The sequence below is a fragment of the Colletotrichum navitas genome, assembly GCF_030913465.1.
Source record: "Colletotrichum navitas strain CBS 125086 chromosome Unknown LY79scaffold_48, whole genome shotgun sequence".
Taxonomy (NCBI): domain Eukaryota; kingdom Fungi; phylum Ascomycota; class Sordariomycetes; order Glomerellales; family Glomerellaceae; genus Colletotrichum; species Colletotrichum navitas.
The window spans coordinates 172,274-192,163 of NW_026850594.1; the positions used below are offsets into that span (position 1 = coordinate 172,274).

Below are 19,890 nucleotides of genomic sequence, written 5' to 3' on the forward strand. Positions count from 1 at the left end.
ATAAAGAGAGCGTACACTATATTAACGCCTACAACTATACCATAGACTTCTAACACAAGAACACTTTACGTTACTTATTTAGATTTAGTTAATAAGAAATAGAGGACATTACTACAGAAGGTAAACTTACCTTACTAGTTATTAACCTCTTTATTAGTAAAGAGGATAATAAATCCTAACTATAAAGTTAAGTTATAATTATTAGCAAAAGATTTATTAATAAACACAAAGAGCTTTACGTTAAGTAGGTTAAAGGGAACAAAGGTAAGGCCATAGTTAAGCGTATTTATCTACCACTAGATTCTTTAGTTAAGTCATTAAATAGCTTTACTGTCTAGCTCCTTATGCTAAGCCGCAGTAGACAGGTCAAAGCACGCTTTAGGCTAGTAAATAGAAGTAATATATACGCCTTAAGCGCACTACTAGACATAGTCTTACTAGGCTATAGGTAATTTCTTGTCAATAAGTCTTAGCTTTACGCCCTAGCCCTTCTAGCAAAGTGTAATAAAGGTATCTTTAGCTAAAGTTAACAAGATAATTCCTCTATTAAATACTAAAGGTTTATTCTCTATAAGCAAAATTTTCTCTTTTACAAGGAGCTTTACCTTAGTAAGCTTATTATCCTTGCAGTTAGAGAAATTAACGCTAGTTAGGCTAATTATATTATCTATTTATATCCTAATTATTATAAAGTTAGGGTTTTTTATAAATAAAAGGAGTAGGCATAGGTTATATAAAGTAGTAACTATATTAAGCTTTTTACAGTAGTAGTAGTTATAGGTTGCCTACTAATAGGTACCTACTTTAGCAAGGCTATATAATAGCTTTACTACCTTTATAATAGTACCTTAAGGGTAGTAATTATAGATTTAAAGGGGAAGTTACATATAGATAGTATAGTTAAGTTATAAAGTTAACTATATATAGGCCTACATTATATCTTATAGCTATATTACCTTACTGTTAGCTATAAAGGAAAAGGCAAGCGCAAGAATTACACACTAGCTAGCTCTCTAAATTATAGGTAACTAAACCAGCAAGGTTTTTTTACTATTATTACTATAACCTTATACTATAAGTTATAATTTCTTATATAGCTTATTATTTTTACCTTTAACTTTATTAATAAGGCAAAATTTAAAGACATAGCCCTAGTAAATAAAAGGATTATATATAATAATCTTAAATATACTACAGTTAATAAGGCCTTAGATCTTACTCTTGCCTAACTATTTAAAAGGCTTACTAGGTGTAGTAATAACGCCTTAGTCACATAGTTGTTACACAAGTGCTAGGTCTACTTCCTCTTTAGCTAAGAGGAAGGCGCTAGAGGGTTTATCTATTTCCTACAGTAGCACATTAACTAAGGTCTTACGCAGTTGCCTATAGGTACACCATAGAGGAGGAGAAGTTACTATTTAGACAGGTTTTCTTGTTCTTGTAGCAACAACAATAGTATCCTCTACGCGTTCACCAGCGTAGTCAGCATCCATAGGTTAGTCAGGTTAAGGATTTACATTAGTAGGCTTATCTACTTCCTTCTCAGCGTAGTAGGGTTTAACTAAGGTAAAACAGAAGTTACGTAGGCCATTAATATTAATAGTGTAATCCTTGCTATTAATAGATAGTAGGCAGTATAGGCCAAACCATCCGCCCTTCTCGCGCCATACTTGTACCTCACTGCCCAACGGCAGGTCCTTAACAGCAGAGGTATCTAGGCCATTATATACCTTAAGTGCCTTATAAACTTAGCGTATTACACAGCTCTTATAGAGGTCATCAGTAGCCTTCTAGATAGCAGCTACCTATTAGATAATATTAAGTAAAAGGGTAAAGTCAGTAGTTATACAGGGGTAAGCGCCAAATACCAAGAGGGTCAGCACAAGGCCATCAGGGCCTACAGTGTTATTAACTGCCTTAACTACGCTCTAAAGGATAGATTCTCAGTTAGCAGTTAGGCACTCCTTGCGTATGATTTTGTAGGCCTATCAGAGCACCACGTGGTATCGTTCAACCTTTCTAATGCTATAGTACACCTCAATAGGGACAATCTTAACTTCAACGCCCATTACGCAGGCTTTACATAAAAATTCAGTTACAGTAAAGTTCCTGCCTACGTCAGCGACAATCCAGTCTAGAGGTCCTTAGTAGACGTCAATCCAGCAGCAACAAAGTGCCTCCCACATAGTCTTCACAGAAATATCACAAAGAAAGCACACCACATTAAAGGCAGTTACAGTATTAACAACATAAAGAACTAGTTAGTTACCTTTAAGGTACATAACGTTAACAATAACCTCATAGTTAAAAGAGCAGTCATTACACAGGGTGAATTTAAATTATAAAGGTGCCTTCCTATAGAGCTAGTAGTAATAGCAGTATTTAGTCAAGTGCTTAATAGCCTTAACCTCAACCTTATAACCAGCCTTATAAAGGACCTTATAAAGACAGTAGACTAATAGGTGCCTAAATTATTAGTAAAGTTATTACAACTCCACATTAGTCAAGTAGCAACTAGCAAGGCTACATTCAGGTAGGCCAAGGAGCATCCACAGATGCCCCTATTTTTATATAACTAGTACTATAACGTTGCCTTATTAAAGGGTATTCATAAGGTTATTAAAGCAAATAAGCAGTTAATCTATATCTACTAGGCAGAGCAAAAAGGATATATTTATAGGCATTACATAAAAGGTAATAGGCTTAAATAGTATACTAACTATAACAGTGCCCTTTAAGTAAATAGTGTTACCACTACCAAACCAGATCTTCACTTAGCTAGCAGTAGTAGTGTTAATAGTTACCAACAGTTAGATCTATTACAACACAGTTACTTATAGGTAACCAGCAGTAGAGAAGGTCACTACGCCTATATTAGGCAAGATGCCTTAAAAGGTGCCTAATAAGTAACAATCTAACACAAAAGAGGTAGCCAGATCCAATAATACTACACCAGGGTCATCCTTTATTAACTAGTAATAGACAGCTCAGTCAGCTAGGCTAAAAGCAAGCTTATTACTACTAAAGGTAGCACTACTAAAGAATATAGTAGAGGTATAAAAGGTATTACCTTCTAGTTTATCTTCACCGCTTTTAAGAGCATAGTTACCTTAAAGGTAGTAACTAAGGTCCTTATTATCTTTATTACCTTCTTCTTCCTATAGGTAACTACCTTTATAGCTAGCAAGAAAGGTTTAATACACAGTTAGCAAAAAGTCTTTCACCTAGCAGTTGTTTTTAAATTATTAATATACCTCATGTTGCTCATTAGTAGTGTATTTTATTGACTAGCAACCAGGCTTACAGTAGACATAGCACTTCTTAGCATTACAGTTACTATTATTATTACCACAATAGTTGCCATTACCACAGTTGTTACTAAACCACTAGTTGCGCCCTTAGCCACAGTAAGTGCAGTCAACCCAGTATTAATCATTAAGGTCTACCTAGTACTAGCTAACCTTATTATTACGTTTCATTACAGTACTTACTAATAACCACAGTTAGTTATAGACTTCTTCTAATATAGGCGCTAAATTAAACAGGCATAATTTACACTTGCGAACTCTAGAGCAAGCATTCAACAGCTAAGATCAAAGGACTTTATTATTATAGTAGCTATTAGGCAGCGCTCATTAGATAAGAGTAAGTTTATCAACAAGCTTCTTAAGCACTTCAAGCTTACTCTTTTTAGAGTTATCATGTGCAACACAGTAAAAGGTAGTATCTTACCACTCAGTAAGGTACATCTAAATAGCCTTAGGGCTCTTAAAGTAAGCTCTTATTTAGGTAACTATAGTAGTAAAGTCTTAGATATTCCTACTACTAATTTAGGTAAAATAAAAGGTAAAAGCCTTACCTTTAAGCATTAACAAGAAAGCTAATACTATTTAGTGTCTCTTAATGCTAATTTTACTACAGTTATTATAGAATAAGTTTAACTTAACGTTAAGCACGTTATACATCTTACTAGTATACTTAGATTTATTAGTAATAATCTTAGTTAAGGTGCCTAATTACTAAGGAGAAGGATAGTTACTAATAGCGTTACTCTTAATTAGCAGTAGCCATCCTGTTCCTTAGGGTTCCACAGGATTAGTGTATAAGCAAGTAAAGGGTTCCTACTGTAATTAATAATAAGCAAGGAAGAATAATAGACCATTACCTTGTTAAGACAGTCCCTATGTCACATTATATAGGGGAAGCAGCAAATCTTGCATAGATCAAGTCTACTGTAGTAATACTAGGGTTTACTGCTCTTGCTACTATAACTTCTACACTTATTCATCAAGTTAGGCCTACATTATTACCAGTTGTCGCTCAAGGTTTATAAACATTACTAGGCTCTATTTAGTTACATAGGCAACAGGCTACTATCACTGTTTTTACTTACGCTACTCTAGGCTAATATAACCACGTTAAATATTATTCAGGAAGCCATCATATATTTCAATAAGCCTATTAAATATTACTAACTTATACTATACCTTCTTAACTTCTTCATCTATCTAAACACAAAACTTGTCATTATTAACAACAGTAACAAGGTATAAGGCAATTTATTAACAGTCTTTAGGTATATAGACGCCTTAATTAAGAAGGAAGTCACAAAAAATCAATAGTAGTGTTTTACCAGCAGCGCCAAAGAGGGCTTTATCCTATCCATCAAAGTGACATTAAAAGTCCCTCTAGAGCTTACAACCTATAAGGGCACATTTAGCCTATTTAGCTATATAATAGGCAAAGTAGAAGTAAATAGTAAAAAGGTCTTACTTATTAAGAAGGATTTCTTAGCTATACTTCTTATAGTTAATATATCTTACTATAGAGGCAGGCACCTTAGGGTGCAAAGTACTACTAAGTTAACTTATTATAAGGTTAGTTATTAAGGTTAATTAGTAGTAATTACTGCACAACTTTCACAGCAGTAATCAAGTAGTAAGTTTCTTCTTAATATAACTTACACTTATAAGTCTAGACAGTACTAGGTTAGTTTTACGTATATAAGGTAAATAAAGATAGTTTTCCAAAGAGGTAGATATAAAAATAAAGGGGAAAGTCAAATAAGGTAGTAATTATTACCACTTAAGTGTCTCTTCTTAATAGCGCTATAGTTAGCGCAGAAGAGATTCTTGCTTATTAAAGAGGTTCTAATAGCGTAATAGACGCCATAGTGTTTCTTATAGAGGTAAAGTGGCCTCAATAATACTTAACTTAGTTAGTAGTCTACTAGGTTATAGTAGGCCAGGCAAACTCCTATAATAGTAAGCCTTATTAATTACTAGTTATCAGTAATAATTAACCATTAATCAATATTAGTTTTCACTAGCTAATTAATAAAATCCTGTATCTTATAATATTACAAAGGTTAAGAAAAGGTAGTTAAATTTATAGTTATTAATAGTTAACTAGTTAACAAGGTAAAGTAGGAGCACAAGTGTAGCAGCACCCTTGCGTATAGGCAAGGGTAGGGGATTCTGCCAGTAGGCGGTGTATTACGTAACCCACCGCCTCCGGCCGCATCACCCATATACCAACAGATACTATTATTATTACTACAAGAACAGGAAAACCTATCTAAATAGCAACCTTTTCTCCTTTGCAGTATACCTATAGGTAACTACACAAGACCCTAGTTAATATACTACTACAGAAAATAGATAAACCCTCTAGCGCCTTCCTCTTAGCTAAAGAGGAAGTAGACCTAGCACTTACATAATAACTATATAACTAAGGTATTATTACTACACCTAGTAAGCCCTTTAAACAGTTAGGCAAAAGCAAGATCTAAGGCCTTATTAACTATAGTGTATTTAAGATTATTATATATAATTCTTTTATTTACTAGGGCTACATCTTTAAATCTTACCTTATTAATAAAGTTAAAAGCAAAAATAATAAGCTATATAAGAAATTATAACTTATAGTATAAGGTTATAGTAATAATAGTAAAGAAACCTTACTAGTTTAGTTACCTATAATTTAGAAAGCTAGCTAGTATATAATTTTTATACTTACCTTTTCTCTTATAGCTAACAGTAAGGTAATATAGCTACAAGATATAACGTAGGCCTATACATAGTTAACTTTATAACTTAACTACACTATCTATATATAACTTCCCCTTTAAATCTATAATTACTACCCTTAAGGCACTATTATAAAGGTAGTAAAGCTATTATATAGCCTTACTAAAGTAAATACTTATTAGTAAGCAACCTATAACTACTACTACTATAAAAAGCTTAACATAGTTACTACTTTATATAACCTATACCTACTCCTTTTATCTATAAAAAACCCTAACTTTATAATAATTAAGATATAAATAGACAATATAATTAGCCTAACTAGCGTTAATTTCTCTAACTACAAGGATAATAAGCTTACTAAAGTAAAGCTCTTTACAAAAGAGAAAATTTTACTTATAAAGAATAAACCTTTAGTATTTAACAGAGGAATTATCTTATTAACTTTAGCTAAAGACACCTCTATTATACTTTACTAGAAGGGCTAAGGTATAAAGCTAAGACTTATTAATAAAAAATTACCTATAGCCTAGTAAGACTACGTCTAGTAGCGCACTTAAGGTATATATATTACTTTTATCTATTAGCCTAAAGTATACTTTAACCTATCTACTATAGCTTAGCATAAGAAGCTAGATAGTAAAGCTATTTAATAACTTAACTAAAGAATCTAGTAGTAAATAAACACACTTAACTATAGCTTTACCTTTATTCCCCTTAACCTACCTAATATAAAGCTCTTTATGTTTATTAATAGATCTTTTACTAATAATTATAACTTAACTTTATAGTTAGGATTTATTATTCTCTTTACTAATAAAGAAGTTAATAACTAGTAAAGTAAGTTTACTTTTTATAGTAATATCCTCTATTTCTTATTAACTAAATTTAAACAAGTAACATAAAGTGTTCTTATATTAAAAGTCTATAGTATAGTTATAGGCATTAATATAGTGTATACTCTCTCTATAACTATTATAATAGTAGTAAACAAGCTTAGTAACCTATTAATCTCTACTATTATTTACACTAACTTATACTTACTATATAAGTGCCTAGTAAAGTTAGGTACTATCTATAAGAAGCGCTTAATAATTAACATTATAGTACTATAATAATTATATAAGCAACGCAAGCTCTTTAAGGTATAATAGATCTATAGCAACAATAACCCTGCTAATAGGTTCATAAAGTCCTCACTAAACCAAGCACTTAAGAGTCTTATCTCTTATAATAAGGCAAAGATATAAATAAAGAGATAGGTTATATAAATATAATAAGAAACAATAAGAACAACAGGATACAGGATAATAGACACTTAGAGGAAGAAATAGGTTATATAAACTATATAAATTAATAGTAGTTAAATCTATCTAACGTAAGTATATACCTTTAATAGCTATAGCTAAAGAGAAATATACCTAAACAAGATAGTGTAAGCCTACCTTTACTAGGTAAATAGATAAATAAATTTATAGTAGTATATAACTATAAAAAGTGTAATACTTTTACTCTTCTTGTTTTTATTACATTTTTAGGCTTTTTAGGAGAAATAGAAGCGCTAGTAACTTTTACTACACAAGAAAGTTACTAGTGTTAGTATATAGGTAATATAGCCAGAGGCAGTAGGTCACATAATATACTGCCTACTAGCAGAATCCCCTACCCTTGCCTATACGCAAAGGTACTACTACACTTATACTCCTACTTTACCTTATTAACTAGTTAACTATTAATAACTACAAATTTAACTACCTTTTCTTAACCTTTATAATATCATAAGATACAGGATCCTATTAATTAGCCAGTAAAAACTAACAACTACCTTTATTAAAGCCTTACTTAGCACTAGCCTATTATTACCTTTGCCCTTAAGGATACTAGTCTTATTTATATTATATCTATTAGCTAGTTTAATAGCTTAAATATAAAGTATAGTAAGATATTTAAACTAGTCCTTAATAACCTTAGTAAATGCCCTATTAATATACTTTAAATTAATAAATTAACTTCTCTAGACCTTAATAGATAGGTTCTTTTAAATAAAGCTATCTATCTACCTTTTGCCTAGAGGTTAGGTATCCCCTATAGCTTAGAGAATATAATAGGTAAAGTCTTTTAGTTGTTGATAGGTTAGTAGGTGCCTAAGGTCTACCTAGGTAGTTACCTAACTGGCTAGGCTGGCCTCTTGGCTAGTTAAAAGCCTCTAGAGGTCTTTAAATGCTGCTTTCCTTGGTTAGGTACCTCTTAGTTGATACTGGAGGGTTGTTTGTGGGATGCTATAGATAGAAGCTGCCTAGATAACACTATGGCTGTTTTTAATAGCGTTAATTACTTAATTAATCTTATCTTTGGTATACTAAACTATTAGTATATAAAGAAGGTATCCTGAAAAAATAAAGTGATTTAATAAAGGTTGAAAAAAGTAGTAGTAGTTTGAAGTTATAGATATAGCTGTTAATGGGGTGGCTGGGCGGCATTTTTGGCATGCCGAAATGTGGGGGGTGCCGAAAAGTGGGTGGGTTGACTTACAGTCTTGGTTCTTGCAGACGGATTCCGCGCTTGCAAACTGGCAGGCCCAAGTAGGAGCAGCTGAAAGGTTGATGATAGGCGATGTACAAAACGAGGTCTGTGTCCTCCCTTTCCTTCCGAGCTGATAGACACATTGACTTTATTCTGAAGGCCGTAATCTGGCGAGAGGGTGTGTGGGCAATGGATAACGCCGCCGTTGTCGACGCGTTCAATCTAGCTGGCGAAGACCGGGATGCACTGAAAAGGGTGTACAACATCTATCCCGACAGACCCTCCTCTTCCAGAATTGGAGCCTTGGATTTCATTAACGACTATAAATTTCTCCTTCCAGCGGAGAACATTGCTGGGCTGTTCAAGGCTGCAGGCAAGCCGGCCTATCGTTACCTCGTTGATGAACCGAATCCTTGGCAGCCGTCAAACGGCGCTCATCATGCTGTCGACCTGCTTTTCCTTTTTGGGGGGTTCGATCTATGTTTTTTCCCCTCGGCAAAAAGGACTGGAGAACACATGCGCGAAGCGTTCATCGCGTTTATCCATGCCCAAGAACCGTGGAACCCTAGTTGCCACGCAGGGTTTGGGCCATACGGATCGTTTCAGGAGCTCGATAGTGCTGGCGTTGGGTGCCGAAGGCGAATGGAGGCGGCAGAGTTCCTGCGCAGTGTCCCGTCACAAGTCCTGGATCAGGTCTTCTTTGCTCTCGCTGCCGGCCGAATCAGCTTGTCAAACTGACCCGACTAGGGAAAACACACGTTTACCAATGCGAAAGAACGCCATGGTGTCTAGCCATGGTTGTGTAGCTCATTTTTCTGTGTCCATCAATGGCGGTAACGGTATACGTTTTGTCCCGCTAGCGGTTGCGCCAGGTTATTACGTATATCGTTCGGTTCCTGCATATTACAAAGTGATCGACCGTTAGGCAGACAAATCTGTGGGCCGTTGGGTGCCAAAATGAGAAAATTGACGCAGTCTCATCAGAGGTATCCCATATGTGGAGATATCGGCTGCTATGTCGCCAATGATGGGTGGTGTGGGTTTCACGGATGTTTGTGGAGGCCGAACCTGGTAAACGCGATCATCGATGTGGAAGCATGACGGCGTTTCCCCCAATCGTGGCACGGGGGAAACGGCGTTTGCAGCGTTTGCCCCAATAATGACATCCTCAACTTCCTGCTCAGTCAAAGCTCGGGCGAGTACGGATCAGTCAGTGCGTGTATGGTTTTCAGCCCTGAGGACATGACGAGCTGAACTGTCAAATGCTGTTCAACACCATGGATTTACTCGGTCGTGAAAGAGGCATTTAGGATGACTGAACTCGGCGTTGGGAACAGCATACTTCATAAAAACTACTCTTGGTAAATCATGTGAGACTTGAGAGATCAAAGGTTGTGTCATCTGAATGGTGAACTGGCCGCCATCTTCAAGCATTTCCATCTGAATTGCTGGGGCAGCTGCTTGATATAGGCGTCATTCCCGTTACGATCAGGGAGAATACATTGTACATGGCCAAAGACCCGAGCGTCACGCATTGCGCTTCTCCGTGCAGCAACCAAGGTACCACACTGCACTGGGCTCGGTCACAGTATGCGGCAACGTATATTCCTCCCCGGTCGATTAGTTTGGCCCATGTCTGCACGAGTCTACACTGTCTGCCCTATAAGGAAGGTGGCCTGAAATGTATGTTTGCACTACCCAGCTTCGACTTGAGCCGTTGATCTACGATCCGTTCCGAGATCTACCCGGCGCTTGCCTGTTATATCTTGGTGAAAGTTATCAGTCAGGATGATTACGCATAGGTGGATATAGAGATAAGGGGAAATAATGGAGGGTCACAGATATTCCACATTTAGCACCATGAGATGGCGAAGCTGCCCATTTCGTCCCTCGGTATGGGCATGGGATAAGTAAATTGCGGCCGATGACCTAAGTTTGTTTGTTTGTTTTTTTGTTCATAGATCAACCGCCGCAGCCGCGACCGCTTTGAGGGACAAGAAGTTCTCACGAGCGTGCTTGAGTTTCGACCAATACGACTGTTTACGGACTCGACTTCATGTCTGATTGCTAGAGCCGGATATTATGGCGGCCGAGATCAACAAGGATTGATAGGGCATGTCACTTAGGGAAAAGCTACCGAGCTTGGAGGACCTCCCATTAGCTAAGAAGTGCAATTATGACTAGGATGCTCTTAGCCTAACGAGTACAAGATCTTCGTTACCAGCCCACATAAGGTATAGTCGGCCAGTAGCCTGCGAGCCTGAGTCGTAATTTACGTAGCCCTCAACGCGTGTCCCGACAATCATCACGCCACTGGGGTTTCGGCCTCACCGACAGCATCGTCTGAGTGCGTATCTGTATGCCTGACATGCGTCGCTGCAAAGGGTATCAGGACATGAATGATGGATCCTTTGTCCATAACAATGCATGCCGCAAGAAGCATCTGTAGGCCGCCAACTCGGCCTATGGCGAGATTTCCCGGCGCAAGTCTGCTATCCTGTCCGCCCTGAGGGGGTATGGGCTCCTGATGAGCTTCTCGGGCTTTGTAAACGGATTTGACCTGACCAGGAGATGCTGGAGTTGGATGAGTTTGGATGACAAGGCGCTCTGATTTGCAACCATTCGCTCGGTTTTGGCTCTGCCCATTCGGATCCTCTTCTGTCGGAGCACTTGAGCACTAGTTCACACTGAACTCATCTTCGGGGCCGGGCCTAGTTGGCACCAACCAATCTCTAATACCAAGATTCACCGAAGCATACAAAGATCCAATAGCAATCCGGGCCAGAGATCTAGGTCACAAGCTTCAATTTGCCTCTTGGTCGCTAGGATAGGTTGGAACATTTGTTGTGACTCGGCCCGAGTCACTCGGGGCGCTTTCAAATCTTGCATACGGCATGGACCACCATATTACAGGACCGGCGGGCTGGTAGCTCATACCACGCACGGCTGGTTGGCTCTGTGCGTTGACAACTGGAGATGAATTGTCAATAAGCTGAGCTTCGAGGAACGTATCAAATGTATCATATCGTGACACCGGGCGGAAGGGTCTCGCCCGAGCCCATCTATCTCGCAGTCGATTCAAGAATCAAAGTCGGCTGCTGAACGGCGTTAAACTTTCGGGCCGCAGCGCGGTCTACTTGCATACCTTGCAACAGTGAATACTATGATGGCTTGTAATCATGCCCTTCCTGGGCAACAAGCAATAACAAGTGCGTAAGCTAGGCACAGGAGCCGGTTAAACAGGGAGATCAGAGTCGGTCCGCCGAGCGTTTCGATTCTCACATGATGATGGGCTTGCGGGACCACCCCTGCAAGTTTCCTGTTAGCTTTGTACGACCTCGGCAACGACCCGTGAGACTGTCGAACGACTCAGCGCCGACGATGAAGTTGACTAGTCTCGTATGGTACTACCTACCACCTTGTAGAGACCAGACACACGGGCCTGTGAAACTTTATTCGGCACATCTCGGCGCGATCCGATTAAGCGTAGGGCTTTTACTGTGTACGCCCAGATGTTTATTGAACAAAGGCACCTAAACCCGTCAGTGGGGCTACTTACTTGGGAAACCGTAGTTTATATGATTGGCACCAAGGTTGAGCCTGATTTTCTTGAGATGTTTACGGCCCAAAAGAGACACCTGAAACCACAATTGCCCGAAAAAGGGCGTGAGGTGAGGAACGACTGAGCGAGGATGATGACGAGGTCCAGTAGCTCCATTCACTGTGGTCAGGGTTAAGATTTGGCCGAAACCCGTTTCTGGCGACATGCTTCAGGGCCACCGGAGGAGTCCTCCGTTATTTTAAGTTATACTAGTCATCAGGTCAAGAAACAGACGCCCGGGCAGAATGCCGTGATGGATTCGTTGGAAGCCAGCACTTAATAAAAAAGAAGAGATTCGTGGCTGGGCTAGAACCTCTTGGTTAACACCTGCAGGCAACCTGCTTGGGCCGAGAATGACGTCGGCTAGCAGACGCCGCGCAAACTCTATTTGTATGACGCGTTGGTTTTTCTTCTTTCTTTGCCAATTCACTGTTCCGAGTCTTGTGTCCCTGAGTGAAATGTACGTCCAGGAATCAATTGGTGTTGCCGTTACTGACAAAAGGCTGATATGACGAACGAGTGTATGTATTGGATTCGTTGGAGCACGAATCACGATGACTCCGGCCTGCGGCAACACCGGAGTTGCAAACCTCAAACTTTTTTTTTCTTTCTTTTTTTTTTCTTCTTCTTCTTTTCTTTTTCCAAACCGACTTCCAACCAAGAACACGGGAGAAGCCACCACCTCCCCCCTTCTATCGAGCCCGTTCGCAAATGTGGCTGTGATCACGTTGCAGCTAACAAGGGAACCATCAACCAAACAAAACTGTATGATGCCGAGTCGCACCAGTTCCAGCCCCTGCCGCCTCGGAAATTCTGCCCACGCAGCAAAATGGTCATGTCTGCCCATCGACTATCCCTGCTGGACCAAGTTAGGCCAGCGTTCGAAGGGCTAGACTCTGGCCGTCCTGCCGCTCCTCGCTCGCTCGGATAATGCCCCCCCTCACACCACACCCACCGAGCCACGCTGCCTGCACACCACCCAGATAGATACCTACAGGTACTTGGCCATAATACACACACACACACGGTAAACACCCATAGACCAAGACATGTCTGGCTTATCCATTTGGCACAACTCGACCCCACCTCCAAAGCAAGACGGGAAGGTAGGTGGACCCTGAATATCTGTCTCTTACGGTTATCCTGTTCTCTTCTCCGCCATTAAAACAGTGCCGGCCTCCCACACTCGATCCTCGAAAGCCAGTGCCTGGTGCTGCTAGCCTTCACGAAAAAAGCAGGCCCCCGGTCATGATACCCAGTGTTCAACGGGTTGACCACGACCGAGACGAGATCTGGCCCGTCTCTTCTTAGACGTTTCTTTTACACGTCTCCCTCCGCTGTCGGCAACGTTGTCAGCCCTCTGGTTTCCCGCGGACAACTGTTCAGACTTGTCAGCATTCGGCAAGCTAGGCTCTATAGTGCGAAAAAGACCGGCTTTTATCCTTTATCTTTATTTTATTTCTTACACGCCAACTACCTTCCCTTAAACCGCCTTAACCGCCAGCACCGGATCATGGCATCGCCTGAGGAGCAAATGGACTCTTTGCGTGAAAGCTTAAGCCGCGTGATTCTTGACCAGCTTGCAGAAACACTACGGGATTATTCCTCGGGCAACCTGGTTAACCCAGTGCTCCGGTTTGAAGCGTTCATCCAGGATGGCGAGCCCGGGAACCAGGGGAATTCACCCCGCTCTCCCGTTGTTTCGGTAAGTCTTCGTCTTCGTCTTCTTTCTATTTGTTATTGAGGGCCGGATCGCGCTGGCGCCAAAGTGCAATGTCCGACCCCCTCCTCTCAAACTGATGGACTCCGTTGCACGGTAGAGCATAACGCAAAGCCATCGGCTAATACCTACACCAAAAAAAAAAAAAAACAATGACTATGCAACTAATTATTGTTAATGGGCTTCTTGTCTTTCTACTGTCAAGCGTGGAAGGCAATTCCTCGAGAATGGGTTTCGGCTAATAATATGTAACCAAACCCCCAGAAAATGGTAGATTTGTCTGGCATTATATCACAAAATGCAGCAAACAGCCCGAGTACGAGCAACTTCAGAAGAGAGACTATCGAGAACAAGAGTCCTCCCGCCTTTAGCACACAGACTACGATCACGGAAGGTCCGTCGAGCAGTAGCCAGTATAACCCACTTGTACTAGCGCAGAGGACTCCGGTACAAGGGCCGGAGCTACAACGCCCACCCGAAAGACCCGAGTCGGCCTTGCAACGAAGAGGAACAGGGGCCCTACGACCTCTCCAGGGAACCGGCCGGGTGATGGAGGATGAACCGGAGAGCCAGCGGCGGATGCAGATCGCGGGCAACTTCCCCAAGCGCACAAAGACCGTGGCATCGGACCCCGTCTTCATCCCGCAGCAGTCCTCGATCGAGAAGTTCGTCGTCAGCATCTGGGAGCAGATCCACGGCGGCATCAGCCTGGACCCCCAGAGCCTGCTCGAGCAGTGGCAGCTGACGGCCACGGCGGCGACGGCGACCATCAACAACGCCGGCAAGATCCACGTCCCCGAACAGCTCGAGCTCGGCCTGCTCCAGGCGCCGGCGACGGACGGGACGATGGCCGAGATCGACGTGGAGGGCACCTTCAACCGCAGCAACATCTTCTGCCGCAAGGTCACGCAGGCCAGCCGCGCGTGCCGCTCGATCGAGGTCATTGTCCAAGCGCGGTGGATCGAGCATTTCGACTCGTACGTCGAGCTGCTCGCCATCACGAACCCGGGCATGTCCCCGACCAAGCGGCGCAAGGCGGCGCTCATCGAGGCGTGCAACGACTTTGGGTGGTCGGAGAAGGAGCTGCGGAACAAGATGGCCATCTGGCGCGGCTACAAAGAGATCAAGGACGCCGGCGGCTGGGCGGCCCTGGTCTTCGCCGGCATGGGCCTCTACCGCTTCTGCAAGTACCGCGTCGGCTTCAACTCGGACAGCATGCAGCGGCTCCGGTGTCTGCGGCCGCGCATCGAGGTCGCCGCCGACACCCTGCACCCCACGTGGCGGCAGCTGCTCATGATCGTCGGGGAGCCGGCCCAGCGGCGCTTCAGCGGACACCCTCACGACTGGGTGGTCCGGCAGGACGGGTCGGATCCGGTGCCGCTCCGGTCGACGTATCTAGAATACGACCCCTACTTCAGCTTCGAGCAGCTGGAGCACTCCGTCATGGACATGAGCGCGTGGGGGACCGACGACCCGCGATGGGTGCCGCCCATGAACGCGGTGGCGTGCGTCCAGGGGAAGCACACGTGCCACTTGTGCGGGCAGGAGCAGTCCGAAGACCCCAAGGTCAACTCCTGTTACTGCTTCCCGACGCTGTTCGGGTCCGGGGGCCGCAGCCCGTGTCCCGTGCAGGTGTTCCGCACGCCGAACGGGCGCAACAACGGGCTGATGGCGCTCTGCCCCTTCGACCGCGGGGCGGCGATAGGAGAGTTCGTCGGCCTCATCACCAAGGATCTCCAGAACATGGACGTCATGGACAGCTCGACCGGCGTGCGGGCCTACCAGATCTGGCAGGGGCGGCAGGGCAACTTCACCAGGTTCGTCAACCACAGCTGCAAGTCCAACGCGCAGTTCCAGCAGTTTGTGTGGATGAGCACGCAGCGCATCGTCCTGGTGAGCAAGGGCATCGAGGCCGGGCACGAGATCACGGTGGACTACTCGGGGAGCTACTGGCGCGGCCTGGACAAAGACTGTCTCTGTGGGGAGTCGTGCTGCCGGTACAGAACTGCGCCACGGTGACGATGCTACCGACAAGGGGTGGGCGGGGGGGCGGGGGGCTTAGACTAGATGAAGAGGACCCAGCCCAGCCACGCTGTGGAGGATGGACAAAGAAGCTAGGACGCGCGAGGACGAAAAGGATCATGACCAAAATGTCCAACGTTCTGCGGTGTGGGCTTGAGATTAGTCCTCGGGGAGATTAGGGAGTGGACTAACGCCACTAGACGCTTTGTTTCCGGTAGTTGATCGATCCGAAGCCTTTACCGCCTCCCAAAGCAGTTCGTGGTAGAATCGTCCAAAGTATCCGTAAACTTACGGTATCTACCTGGGCACCGTTCTCCTCCGTCCGGAGCAGTACGCCCGCCCACATCCCGATGGACCCCCGGTTGAGTTTTCCCCCGGGTGGTGGGGGGGGTGTAAAGAGTGTCCGAATCGGATCCAGCCTGGCCAGCAGCCTCATCTGCATGAGGAAAAACTTTGCTGGCCTTACAAATGTGCACCGGCAGTTGTCCAGATTGGTAAATTTGCTAGTGTTCGTGTCAGGCTAGCGGGTTCCAGATCTTGTCAACGCTAAAAGTAAAGTGATCAGGACTTTTCAAAGCCCTCCGCACCTCTTCAGTCGCGCTGCTCGAGCTAAAAATTGCTCGGGGTCGCTTGTCCCGTGACCTCTTCCTTACCCTCCGGGGCTTTTCTGTCGCTTTGTAGTTATGTGTACGGAGTATCCGTAGAACGAACTTTAAACACACATACCCGGTAGGTTGGCCCTTCACCTCCCCCCTGGTTCGTCGGCCTGTCCCGACTAATGGGATCGACTCATGGCGCGGTCCTGGTTGTCGTGCGATTTCCTCTCTGGTGTCGCCGTGGAGTCGCCTGGGGTCTGAAAGCCCTACCCAAAAGTTCGCGAACCATCTTGGCCGAGACGGAGATGAGGTGTGGCATGGGTCTCCATCTCATTCCCGTCGTACCATGGATAAGCTTCAGTGTCGGATTGCGAAAACGGTAAGTATCGACGAAATGAAGCGTTCAACCGCTTTGAGGCGAGCATCTCTCTGTTGTCGAGGTATCCTACACGGCCCCTTTTGGTCTCCAATCAGAACCGAGCCTGGGGTTTTTACCGAGAGCCTTGGCCTCAAGCGAGCTTAGGTGTGGGATGGAGGTGGGACACAGCACACTTGATCCGAGTCTATTGTGATCTGGTCTTCTCTTCGTGCCTGTGGTTGTTGTTGTTGTTGTTGATGCTACTGCTGCCCTTTGCTGCATGACATCTACTACCTCTGGGGGGGGGGGGGGGGAGGGGGGCGCTTGATAGATCGCCGGAACGATCAAGATAGGATATGGTTTCCTATATGGGCATGACCGCCGCCAACGGACGATCCCTCTTCTCCATCTGCGTGTTGCGATTGAACAAATGTTCCCATCATCCCAAAAGCTCAGGGTTGTGCCGATCAGGGGTGCCAACCGAGGAGGCCCCCCACGGGTCAAAAGGAGCAGCGAGAGACAGTCGCACAGCCGTGGATGGCGATGACCCGTGCTTGCATACATACCTCCTCAGAGTATCAAGGTCTGTGGTCTGTGGTCTGAAGGCCAAGGAAAGGAAGGGCGTGAGCATCTTGGGCCTCTCTCCCATTTCTTCGAGGCTGTGCACCACCACCCCCTCCCCTCCCCCCCTAGACCGTAACGGTTCGTCTGGCGCCGCGTCAGGGCTCTGGTCCATCCCGCGCTTGACACATGGCAAATCACAATAGCAAATCCCGCCGTGTATATGCAAAGCTGTCCCCACATACTCGACGCTACCTGGCTTCGAACCAGTAAGTGAATGTCATAAGGTCTTGTGGCGGTCTCGCCTCATGCTACTGCAGGGCGAACTGGGCAGAAGCTTTCGGCACCCTCATGGGCAGCTCTAACCGGACCCGGTCTGCTCCGCGGAGATGTGTTGACCGTGTTGCAGCTATCCCGTTCTAGCCGGCTTCGTCCCATCGTTCAGCTATTCAAGCTTGTCACTTCTCCGATGCGCCCCTCGATTCGTAGAAGACGGGACTATACGGTCTCAATCCGCTTTCAGCCTTGGCTGGGGGGGCCCCTGAAGGGACATGTCAAGACTGGTTTCTCTTGAATGTTTTGGGTGGTTTCCAAGGAAGTTTCTGTGACCCCGGGGACTGAGAAAAGTCGTCGAGCTGTGAGTGCGTCGGGTAAGCCCACGTGACTCCTGTAATATCTGATGTGATGCCGAGGATCCCACCTGCGAAGGTAGTTATGCGGAGACGCCGTCAGGCACTGGAGCGACAGGAAGATTCTTAAGTGCGAGATAAATTCCTATTCCTTGAATTACTAGATATACTCACATTTGTCCGACTCTCGTATTTTCGTGGTTTTGCACCACATTGTTCAAGCATACTCTGTTTGTTATCAACATGTAGCAGCACGGCCCTGTATCCATTCCCCTCTGGAAGATCCTATTCTATCGGGAGCCTGTATGGGGGCGTAGTTGGGGTGGCTGAGCCATCTACTTTGTCGACCCTGTTTGTTCGTCGAGCCAGTTACTGAATTGCAGCAGACCTCGGTCCTCCCAGAGTGCCATGCCCTTGCCACCACCCACGCGCAGTAAGCACTACCCAAGCCGATCTTCCGTAACCATCCATCGAGCGGCCTACTCGCCTATGGCCTTTTTCCACAGTCGTTACCGGTTGCCGTATACGTGACAGCCGAGGTCGTGGTCCGTGTCGATGCAAAATCTGCGAACCGACATCCTGGCTCTGGACTTGCAGAAACGACCCGATGGCAGCGAAGAACGAGAAGGCCAAGAGACAGTCCAAATGGCAGGCTCTCTTCTTCCCGGTGTTTGATTGATCGTTACTGCGGGCAAAGGCGCAACGTAGACTGTAATAGGTGCGTCAGCAAACTCCTCTCAGCAACACACAACGCCGTGCCCATTCTAACATGCAGGCAGTGCTACAGAGAGCATAGTAGCGGAAATCGAGGAACATGATCCCCATCCATCGTTATCTGCGTGTACAGAGTGCGCGAAACGCACGATTGCATGGTACCTCACTAGAAGGAGCAGTGCCGCTGCTGGTGGCAATTCCGCTGTTGCCATCACTGCCTGCCTGGTAGTTCCAAGGATATCGAGATATCTAGTACTTTTTTTTGGGAGTTTCTAGAGGCGCTATCGCATCGAGAGGGGCTTTGTTGGCAAACCGAATACATCGATGGAGGCCGTGCGATCAGCTGCAAAGACCGGCAAGTCAACCTTGGGAGCCATTTACGAACGAAACCCTAACCAGATTTAAGATGGTTGCTAACAGGATGTGCTAGCAGTTTTGTTCTCGGTGCAAATGTGGACAAATAACGGCTCTCGGGTCACTCGCGCAGGAATGCCGACTCTGGCGTCGAAAAAACGAAAACTGTCAGAGGCGACAATACGTTCTCCAGATTCTCCACGCCTTTTAACAAGGGGTCTGGCGACGACCAAATATCGATGAATAAGTTTGCTTCTGTTCCGTGAGTCCATCTATGTTGCGTACGCAAGTGTCCGGACGACAGGGCGGAATGGAACAAGCACGTAGCTTACGACTTGATATTCTGCAGCCATTGCGTCAGGGCCAAGGGACAATAACGTAGCGTCTTTGGGCTACAAGAGTATAAACAGTTGGGTCACTTTGAACGCCGACAGCCGAGCCCCCCGAATCCGAATCTGTATGCGATCGCCAACAGAAACACGTGTCTCGGCGGGACGATGCGGGCTACGGAGATGATATCCTTTGCGACAGCCTTATGAGGCTCTGAAATAACTATACATTCGGCTCATTCGGATGGGATAAGGGAAAACCGCTACAGAAACGGGCCAATAACGATCTCGGGGGACTATATAAACGAATCAGGAGCCGTCCCAGGTGCCCGGATCCTAGCGGCTTGGGCCTTCTTTCCCCGCCGGCATGGGACTCAATCGGACGGCTGACAAGCGCTTCCAGTCCGGTAAAGTTGTAATGCGACCCGTCACATGCGGAGAAGTGTCTATCGAA

The 19,890-nt window shown here is 44.6% G+C and overlaps 4 protein-coding genes across 4 annotated transcripts; 2 read left to right on the forward strand and 2 right to left on the reverse strand.

The window, feature by feature from the left end:
- Window positions 1-8,741: 8,741 nt before the first annotated feature.
- LY79DRAFT_519420 (lipase catalyse the reaction) lies at window positions 8,742-9,290 on the forward strand (the record flags this gene model as incomplete). Its single annotated transcript, XM_060555138.1, has 2 exons — window positions 8,742-9,022; window positions 9,170-9,290. 2 exons carry the CDS (start codon window positions 8,742-8,744, stop codon window positions 9,288-9,290), a joined length of 402 nt encoding a protein of 133 aa, XP_060412115.1.
- Window positions 9,291-14,140: 4,850 nt separating this feature from the next.
- On the forward strand, window positions 14,141-15,892 carry LY79DRAFT_591754 (SET domain-containing protein; the record flags this gene model as incomplete). Its single annotated transcript, XM_060561321.1, has 1 exon — window positions 14,141-15,892. One exon carries the CDS (start codon window positions 14,141-14,143, stop codon window positions 15,890-15,892), a length of 1,752 nt encoding a protein of 583 aa, XP_060412116.1.
- Window positions 15,893-16,905: 1,013 nt separating this feature from the next.
- On the reverse strand, window positions 16,906-17,591 carry LY79DRAFT_277973 (uncharacterized protein). Its single transcript, XM_060552090.1, has one exon. The coding sequence runs from the start codon at window positions 17,411-17,413 to the stop codon at window positions 16,937-16,939; it is 477 nt and encodes a 158-aa protein (XP_060412117.1). The 5' UTR covers window positions 17,414-17,591; the 3' UTR covers window positions 16,906-16,936.
- A 605-nt stretch (window positions 17,592-18,196) lies between these two features.
- LY79DRAFT_278089 (uncharacterized protein) lies at window positions 18,197-19,117 on the reverse strand. Its single transcript, XM_060552091.1, has 2 exons — window positions 18,916-19,117; window positions 18,197-18,748 (listed from the first exon to the last, which is right to left on the reverse strand). The coding sequence occupies exons 1-2, from the start codon at window positions 18,963-18,965 to the stop codon at window positions 18,409-18,411; spliced, it is 390 nt and encodes a 129-aa protein (XP_060412118.1). The 5' UTR covers window positions 18,966-19,117; the 3' UTR covers window positions 18,197-18,408.
- Window positions 19,118-19,890: the final 773 nt, after the last annotated feature.

What these genes read in the sequence shown, in the direction of transcription:
- LY79DRAFT_278089 (XM_060552091.1), bottom strand. Translation starts at nt 18,965, where the DNA reads ATGGCAACAGCGGAATTGCCACCAGCAGCGGCACTGCTCCTTCTAGTG. An exon ending in GCACTGCTCCTTCTAGTGAG is followed by an intron (nt 18,749 to 18,915) that starts GTACCATGCAAT and finishes CACCTATTACAG; the next exon opens with TCTACGTTGCGCCTTTGCCC.
- LY79DRAFT_277973 (XM_060552090.1), bottom strand. Translation starts at nt 17,413, where the DNA reads ATGTATGCAAGCACGGGTCATCGCCATCCACGGCTGTGCGACTGTCTC.